This window comes from Nycticebus coucang, chromosome 2 (genome assembly GCF_027406575.1).
Source record: "Nycticebus coucang isolate mNycCou1 chromosome 2, mNycCou1.pri, whole genome shotgun sequence".
In the NCBI taxonomy this organism is placed as follows: Eukaryota; Metazoa; Chordata; class Mammalia; order Primates; family Lorisidae; genus Nycticebus; species Nycticebus coucang.
Window position 1 is genome coordinate 117,890,488 of NC_069781.1, and position 8,853 is coordinate 117,899,340.

General features: G+C 53.5%; 1 protein-coding gene across 4 annotated transcripts; it reads left to right on the plus strand.

The window, feature by feature from the left end:
* Positions 1–1,022: 1,022 nt before the first annotated feature.
* On the plus strand, positions 1,023–8,169 carry POLR2E (RNA polymerase II, I and III subunit E). 4 transcript variants are annotated; one of them, XM_053581583.1, is made up of 8 exons: positions 1,023–1,303; positions 2,739–2,913; positions 3,553–3,668; positions 5,468–5,548; positions 6,110–6,168; positions 6,285–6,363; positions 6,580–6,660; positions 7,446–7,551. In XM_053581583.1, the coding sequence occupies exons 1-7, from the start codon at positions 1,247–1,249 to the stop codon at positions 6,643–6,645; spliced, it is 633 nt and encodes a 210-aa protein (XP_053437558.1). In that variant the 5' UTR covers positions 1,023–1,246; the 3' UTR covers positions 6,646–6,660; positions 7,446–7,551. The 4 variants fall into 4 exon arrangements, with proteins under 4 accessions (XP_053437558.1, XP_053437553.1, XP_053437551.1 ...); XM_053581578.1 differs by lacking the exon at positions 7,446–7,551 and adding an exon at positions 7,624–8,169 and having other exon boundaries at positions 1,024–1,303; XM_053581576.1 differs by having other exon boundaries at positions 1,118–1,303; positions 7,546–8,163.
* Positions 8,170–8,853: the final 684 nt, after the last annotated feature.

Here is an 8,853-nt window from a genome sequence, read left to right on the forward strand (position 1 = left end):
TCTTTTTTGAGAAATTGTTTCACTCTGTCATCCCAGATAGAGGGACAGAGTGCCTTCACGTTACAGCTCACAGCAACCTCAATCTCTTGGGCTTAAGCGATCCTCTTGCTTCAGCCTTCCAAGTAGTTTGGACTACAGACACCCGTCACAATGCCCAAATAATTTTTCCTATTTTTTTTCTTTCTTTCTTTTTTTTTTTTCTTAGAGACAGAGTCTCACTTTGTCGCCCTAGGTAGAGTGCTGTGGCGTCACAGCTCACAGCAACCTCCAGCTCTTGGGCTTAAGCGATTATCTTGCCTCAGCCTCCCCAGTAGCTGGGACTTACAGGTGCCCGCCACAACGCCCGGCTATGTTTTGTTGCAGTTTGGCCGGGGCCAGGTTCAAACCGGCCACCCTCGGTATATGGGGCTGGCGCCCTACCCACTGAGCCACAGGCGCCTCTCAATTTCTCCTATTTTTAGTAGAGACGGGGGTGAAGGGCTGGGGGGTGTGTGTCTCACTCTTGCTCAGGCTGGTCTCGAACTCCTGAACTCAAGCGATCCACCCGCCTCAGCTTCCCAAAGTGATAGGATTACAGGCCTGAGCCACAGCTCCTGTCTCACTTTCCCCTCTCACACCTCGCCTTTGCCCCAGGAATTATTATTATTATTTTTTTTTTTTGCATTTTTTTTGTTTGTTTGTTTTGGCCCAGCAGATTTGAACCCACCCTACTCCTTTGAGCCACAGGCACCGCCCCGCAGGAATTTTTTTGGGGAGACGGGGGGAACAGAGTCTCACTATTTCGCCCTCGGTAGAGTGGCTTGGCGTCACAGCTCATAGCAACCTCAAACTATTGGGCTAAGGCGAGCCTCTTGCCTCAGCTTCCCAAGTAGCTGGGACTACAGGGGCCCTCCACAACGCCCGGCTATTTTTTTGTTGCAGTTGTCATTGTTGGTTAGCTGGCCCGGGCCGGGCTCGTAACCCTCCAGCCCCGGTGCAGGTGGCTGGCGCCGTAACCACTATGCTACAGGCGGAGTCTACCCCGAGAATTCTAAACTACCCTTCGCCACCTGGAGCCCTCTCTGAAGGCGTGGGCTGCCCTTAGCGCTGCCGGTTCCAGAAGTCCCTGCGTTCAGGCATTCACCGACGACAGCCCTACGCGGGGATTGCGGATAAAGGACGGCAGACTGAGCGGGCTTCGGCGCAGACGTAGTCCGCGCAGTCCTGAGTGCCGCATGCGCAGTGGGTAGAAGCGGCAGCGGCAGCCATGGACGACGAGGAGGAGACTTACCGGCTCTGGAAGATCCGTAAAACCATCATGCAGGTGGGCTGCGCGTGAGGAGCCTCTGCGTAGCGAATGCGGCATGAGGGAGCGAACGGCGGTAAAGGCCCGAGGATGGGGTCTTCCCGAGCGGCTAGTTGGGTGAACAGCCAGGTCTGCCCAGGGCTTGCCGTTCCCACCCATGCCTGCCCTAGCCGGCATCAGGAAGGGATTGGGATTCCAAGCGGTCTTGCCTCGAGGGTCAGGTGTGGGCCTGAGCCTGGCCCTGGCCCTGGCGCAGCATGTGTGTGTAGATGCCAGTGAAGGAAAGTGGGGGTCAGGAGCGCACCTGCAGGTTCTACTCAGCTTTGTCACGTATCTGCGCGATTTGTTCTTTCTTTCTCTCTCTCTCTCTTTCCTTTCTTTTTCTTTCTTCCTTTCTTTCCTTTTTTTTTTTTTTTTTTGAGACAGAGGCTCACTTGTCACCCTTGGTAGAGTGCTATGGCATCATGGCTCACAGCAACCTCAAACTTTTGGGCTTAAGCGATTCTCTTGCCTCAGCCTCCCAAGTAGCTGGGACTACAGGCGCCCTCCACAACGCTTGTCTATTTTTTTTTGTTGTAGTTGTCATTGTTGTTTAGTAGGCCCGGGTCGGGTTCAAACCCGCCAGTCCCGGTGTAGGTGGCTGGAGCCCTAGCCACTGAGCCACAGGCACCGAGCCCCGGCTATTTTTAAAGACCAGGTCTTACTCTGTCTCAGACTGGTCTTAACCTGTGAGCTCAGGCCATCCGCCCACCTCAGCCTTCCAGAGTGCTAGGATTACAGGTGTGAGCCTCGTTTTGTTCTTTCATCCGGAACCTCCCCCTGAGGTCATGCAGGGTAGGGGAGCGCGCTATGTCTGGGTGGGAGGCAGCTTCCGAGCCGGGGCTTGAGATGGAAGCAGCTGCGAGGGCCAGCCTAATTTGGAAACTCCACAAATGAGAACAAATGCCTCAGACTTTGGCGCAGAGGCATTTGGGTGGGCTAGAAAAGGACCCAGTGGAGAAAGAGAAGGTTAGTGTTAGTTTCCCTGATAACCCTGTCTCTTCACCCTGCCCCTTTATTGAAGCCCCCTACAGCCTGATCTCACTTCGTGGAGTGTCCGAACGCTGTGAGCCTGTCTTTAGAGTAGCTTTACAAAGAGGTCGAGAGGGTAGGGTGTGTCTGCCCGGTTTAGTCTTGGCCAGATTCCTGCAGGCTAGATGGTCTTGGTCAAACTGCACACCTCAGCAAGCCTCTTGGGATCACACTGGTCCCATTCTGTGGGGTGGCTGTAGACTCTCTGTATGACCGGAGAGTGTCATAGTATAGTCATGTGGCGTGCAGGAAGTACTCAGTTTGCTGCTGCTGCTGTGCTCTCAGATGGGAGCCATATCTGAGCTGCAGGGTTAGAACTCAGGCATGAGCTCTTGCTACCCTCCCCTCTGCCCACGGGTCAGCTGGCACTTTCTATCTGCAGCTATGTCATGACCGTGGCTACCTGGTGACCCAGGATGAGCTGGACCAGACACTGGAAGAGTTTAAAGCCCAGTTTGGGGATAAGCCCAGTGAGGGGCGGCCACGGCGCACAGATCTCACCGTGCTGGTGGCCCACAATGATGATCCCACCGACCAGATGTTTGTCTTTTTTCCAGGTGAGGGCTCTCCCCTGCTGGTCTGCAGCAGCTGTATGTCCCTAAGGGGTTACAGTTCTGGTGAAGTCATCTGAGCAACCTGTTCAGGTGCCCACTGGTACTGCTTAGCCCAATGTCTACACCAGCCTAGAAGGAAAGCTCCATTCCCCCTCTTTGCTGTGGATAATTCTATTGATTTCTGATCCCTGTTATGGTTAGGATCTTTTCCAGTTTCCCTCTCCTTGGTCTCCTCCCTTCCTTAACTACTTTTTCCAGCCAGGAGTATCATAGGGGCTTTCTCACTGGGCCCTGGCACCCTTGTGCTCTCAGATGTCTGTGTCCCGCTGTTCCCCTGTACAACCCAGTAGACGGGGCCATCTCCATCAGCCTAATTTCATTGTAGACTCTGCTGCCTAATCACTCACCTTCCCAGAACCTGCCTAGGATCAGAAATCTGCTCAGTGTTGTAGCTCTCTGCTTCACTTCCTGGCCTGTGAGTGGACTGTGGGGTCTCAGCTTCCTGCCCTGGGACCCTACACTCAGGCTGATTCTATACAGTGTGGAAACTGAGGCCCTGCTTAAGTGGAGCTAGAACTCAGATGTCATGGGGACAGCAGGCAGGGCCCCAGGCAGTCAGGCCAACACACATTCTGTCCTCAGAGGAGCCCAAGGTCGGGATTAAGACCATCAAGGTATACTGCCAGCGCATGCAGGAGGAGAATATCACCCGTGCCCTCATTGTGGTACAGCAGGGCATGACGCCCTCTGCCAAACAGGTAGGTGCATCTCCGTGTCCCCTCATCTAGCTTCACTTCCTCAAGAGCCTCCTGGCCCAAAGGAGTGCCCAGCTGGCTGCTTATACACCTCATGCTGAGACCCAGGTTGAGGTCTCCTGGAGAAAGTGGCCGGTGTTTACCATAAGCCCTGACCATCTCTATCCGTGTGCCTCATTTCCCCTTCTGCCTGCTGCCTCCTATGGTCCCAGGCCAGGTAGTTTTCACCCCAGTGGTAACTGTCCTTTCCTCTGGCTGTCTGGAAGGGAGTAAACAGTAAGCTGTATACCCTTCTACTCCTGGGGATGTATGTAGGCCCTACATCCTGATGCTGCTTTGGGGTCTCAGAGGGTCTTTATCCTGCTGGCCTCTGAGTGATATCCTGCCTGGACAGGGATGAGGCATTACCCAGTGGAGGTGCCTAGCAGGCCCCTCCCCTTTTGCTCAGTAGGGAGAAAAGTCAAGACACAGGGTCTACAGGTGGCCTACCCATGTCTATCTGTTGGATAGAACTGAGCTGAAGGGTATGTTATGGTTGGTGGACAGCCCAGCACTTTTGTCCTTGGCCCACCCAGGACACCATGTGAGTTGCGAAGATAACTAACATGAGCAGTCTGACAGATGCAAAGGAACCCAAGTCCCAGCTGCCATTCCAAGGCTGTGGAGACTTGAGGCCTGGCCCAGGGGACTGGGGGACTCTTCAACATGGAGGAACACACAGGGATGGGATTTTTTTTTTTTTTTGACAGAGTCTCACTATGTTGCCCTCAATAGACACAGTGGTATCGTGGCTCACAGCAACCTCCAACTCTTGGGCTTAAGTGATTCTCTGTTTTTAGACAGAGCCTTAAGCTGTCGCCCTGGGTAGAGTGCTGTGGCATCACAGTTCACAGCAACCTCCAACTCCTGGGCTCAAGTGATTCTCCTGCCTCTGCCTCCCAAGTACCTGGGACTACAGGCACCCGCCACAACACCCGGCTATTTTTTGGTTGCAACTGTCATTGTTGTTTGGAGGGCCCAGGCTGGATTCGAACCCGCCAGCTCAGGTGTATGTGGCTGGTGCCTTAGCTGCTTGAGCCACAGGCGCTGAGCCAGCCCTGCTATTTTTTTTTTTAGAAGTGTGTGTGTGTGTGTGTGTGTGTGTGTGCGCGCGCGTGCTGGTGCCTTAGCTGCTTGAGCCACAGGCGCTGAGCCAGCCCTGCTATTTTTTTTTTTAGAAGTAAGTGTGTGTGTGTGTGTGTGTGTGTGTGTGTGTGTGTGTGTGTGTGTGTGTGTGTGTGTGTGTGTGTGTGTGTGTGTGTGTGTGTGTGTGTGTGTGTGTGTGTGTGTGTGTGTGTGTGTGTGTGTGTGTGTGTGTGTGTGTGTGTGTGTGTGTGTGTGTGTGTGTGTGTGTGTGTGTGTGTGTGTGTGTGTGTGTGTGTGTGTGTGTTTTTTTTGGCCAGGGCTGGGTTTGAACCCGCCACCTCCGGCATGTGGGACCGGCGCCCTACTCCTTGAGCCACAGGCGCCGCCCAAGCCCTGCTATTTTTTTTTGTTGCAGTTGTCATTGCTGTTTAGCTGGTCCCGGCCAGGTTTGAACCCATCAGCCTTGGTGTATGTGGCTGGCACCCTACTCACTGAGCTACGGGCACCGAGCCGGTGTGGGATTTTCTCATCTGTGATGTGGGATATTCTATTGAGGCACAAGAGTAAACCCTGCTTAGCTTCCAAGAGGAAATGGAATGGGGGTTGTCTTGAGAACACTAGCTCAGGAAGGGGTGCTGCCCCTGCCTGGTTGTGTGTGAGGGTCTTATCTCTTCCAGTCGCTGGTTGACATGGCTCCCAAGTACATTCTGGAACAGTTTCTGCAGCAGGAGCTGCTCATCAACATCACGGAGCATGAGGTGTGTCTGGGGGGATGGAGGCTGCAAACATGGCCCTTGCCCTCAGCCCCCAACGTATTTGGGGCTGAGGAGATGCAGGATCTGGGAATGGGCAGGAAGATACCAGAGATGAGTACAGGGGCTGGAAGAACAGGGCTCTCAAGGTTGGCCCTGGTCCTGTAGCAGTGGTACATGGAACCTTGCTAGAAATGCAGGTTCCCAGGCCCAACCCAGCCTGCAGAGTCAGGAGGTAGTGGGGTATGGAGGGTCCTAGTACAGCTAATGTGATAGAAAGAACCCAAATCAAGGTGACTATGTCCCTGGTTGGGCCCCAGGCATCTATATCAGAAGCACTAGGGGCTTCTCACTGCGGGTTCCAGCCTCCCATCCTTGTGTACAGCCAGAATGGGGGTGAGGTTTGGCCTAGGAAATTTACAAACGCCCAGTTGTGGTTTGTCCTTTGCCCATCCTGTGCCCTCCCCCAATTTCCCCTCTGTCTTGGGAGGTTGTGATGACCACCCAAGGGACCCAGTAGGATCTGTTTTATTCCTGGTGACAGCTGACAGGTTCCTTTCTTTGCAGCTGGTCCCAGAGCATGTCGTCATGACAAAGGAAGAGGTAACAGAGCTACTAGCACGATAGTATCCTTCCTGGTGCACTGGCTTCCCCTGTGTCCCCCTGGGCTTATCGCATCCCATACTCCACACACATACCCCAAACAGCCCAACCTGGCATTTTCCTTGACCATGCTTCCCAGCAAACTCCGTGAGAACCAGCTGCCCAGAATCCAGGCGGGAGACCCCGTAGCGCGCTACTTTGGGATAAAGCGTGGACAGGTGAGAGTCTTTTCCAGGAGAGGGGACCCCCTGGCTGCTCTGAGCTGGTTACCTCAGAGGCATTCAGGAGCACACTCCTAATACTTCTCTTAAAGCCAGGGCCACTGGGGAACAAAGAAGAGTGTAGTCCCCAGGTCCTTCAGGAACAGGTCTCCTGGCCCACCTACCTGCTATTCCTAGCCCTGTCAGCCCCCTCAACTCTCTCTTGCTTCCCAGGTGGTGAAGATCATCCGGCCCAGTGAGACAGCGGGCAGGTACATCACCTACCGGCTAGTCCAGTAGTTGCTGCCTGGCCAGGTGAGACAGCAGGAGGGCAAGAATCAGAGATAGTGCTTTCTTTCATCAACCCCTGTCCATGTTCAGAAGGTGGTTGCTCCTTCCTAGGATTGAGCCACACTCATTGCCTAGCCACCAGCCTTGGCCCTGCTGGGGTTCTGACTCCTAAGTGCCTAGTGCAGCGTTTCTCAACCTGTGGGTTGTGACCTCTTTGGGGGTCTAATAACCCTTTCACAGGGGTCGCCTAAATACATCCTGCATATCAGATATTTATATTATGATTCATAACAGTAGCAAAATTACAATTATGAAGTAGCAACAAAAATAATTTTATGGTTGGGGGTCACCACAACATGAGGAACTATATTAGAGGGTCACAGCATTAGGAAGGTTGAGAACCACTGGCCTAGTACCTTGGGCCTCTAGGCACTCCCACAACACTTACAGACCCCGTCCAGCCTGTACCTCTCACAATACTTCCAGACCCCATTCAGCCTGCACGCTGCAGCTCTCACAGCTTCTGTGCCTGGGAAACAAGATGCTCATGACCTCCCTGACTTCCTCAGCCTCCCATCTATCATTTACCCGCACAGCAGCAAGAGGTGGCACTTTCTAGAGGAGGATTTGGAAACCTCACACTTTCAGGCCCACCCAACCCTGAGTGGCCCTCCGGATTTCTGCCACTCGCATCCATACCCGAATGTGCTATCCTGGCAGGTGGCCCATGGCACCTGCACCCCAGGGGAGGAGTACAGACTAGACCCAACACTAAAGCTCTGGTTCCTCTTGTGGCCTTGCTGTCGCAGCATCCTTTTAGGTCTGGGCCACTGTCCAAGCCCGTGTGGCTGCCAGGCACAGTGAGCTTCCCACCTTCCTGCACTGTGACCTGTGTGTTCTCCACTCTAGGCCTATTGGGTGTTTTCCACTCTCAGTGAAGTTGGTATGGGGCTGCCCAGCCCCTGTGGTAACTTCTTTCCTGTCCAGACCCTGGAGATGAAGAAACAGTGACCACCATCATCTTGAGGACTCATGCCTCTGCCCTGTGGAAGTCTGATCCCCCCAAACTTTGCCACTGCTCCTCTGGACTCCCCCCAAGGCAGGCAGCTGCTACCTTGGTTCACCTTTCTTGGGTGAGGCTTTCGAGGGCCTGGCCGGCTTGATTCACCTATGGATCCTTGAATGACAGGGCCTCAGGAGGAGCAAGGCCCCAATTGGGAAGACAGCTGTGGATAGCTGATGGCACATGGCAGTGCTGGATTCTTGTCTAATCTGCACTGACTCCCAGGCAGGGGGACTTGGAGTCTGTGTCTCCTGCCTGGCCTGTCAGGAGCTGGGGCTGGATCTTGGGCCTGCGTGTGTGGGCTGCACCTCCACTAAGCCTTGGCTTACACCCATGAGTTCTCTAAATTCAGCAAGGTTTGAGATTACAATTCATTTGGAGTTTTCAGTTGCCATAGGATGTTGGATATTTCTAAACTTTAAAGACATTTTGAGTAAATAAATTTGCTTGTTTCACAAGCCAAGGCCAGATAGTTTTCAGTGGGGGGCTTCTCTCCAAGCACACAAGGTCAATTTGATGGGCTTCTCACATTCTCAGGGGCCCTAGTTTGCCCCCAAATGCAACCTTTCCCGCTCCCCACCACCACCAAGTTGGTTCCCACCTCAGTACTCATCTGTCCTTCCTGTGTCTGCAGGTGTGAGCATGTCTTTGTCTCTCTTCCCTCACACAAAGAGTGGGAGTAATTCTCTGGGGGATGCAGCTCTTCATGTTGCTTTTCTTGCATAGAAATTTGGGATCAGGTGGTGCCTGTGGCTAATGGAGTGGGGCGCTGGCCCCATATGCTGGAGGTGGCGGGTTCAAACCCAGCCCCGGCCAAAAACTGCAAAAAAAAAAAAAAAATAATAATAGCCAGGTGTTGTGGCAGGCGCCTGTAGTCCCAGCTACTTGGGAGGCTGAGGCAAGAGAATTGCTTAAGCCCAAGAGTTTGAGGTTGCTGTGACACCACAGCACTCTACCCAGGGCGACAGCTTGAGACTGTCTCAAAAAAGATAAAGAAATTTGAGATCAACTGTCCACTTTTCTCCCTTAGTGTTTCATTTCAGAAGATCTTGCCTTCCAAAGTTAAGAGCAGTCATAAGGGGTAGCGCCTGTGGCTCAGTGAGTAGGGCGCCAGCCCCATATGCCGAGGGTGGCGGGTTCAAACCCAGCCCAAG

Bases quoted from the DNA above. Each gene is read 5' to 3' on its own strand.
- POLR2E (XM_053581583.1), top strand. From the start codon at position 1,247: ATGGACGACGAGGAGGAGACTTACCGGCTCTGGAAGATCCGTAAAACC. The intron at 3,669-5,467 runs GTAGGTGCATCT...TATCTCTTCCAG, and splicing joins TGACGCCCTCTGCCAAACAG to TCGCTGGTTGACATGGCTCC. The intron at 5,549-6,109 runs GTGTGTCTGGGG...CTTTCTTTGCAG, and splicing joins TCAACATCACGGAGCATGAG to CTGGTCCCAGAGCATGTCGT.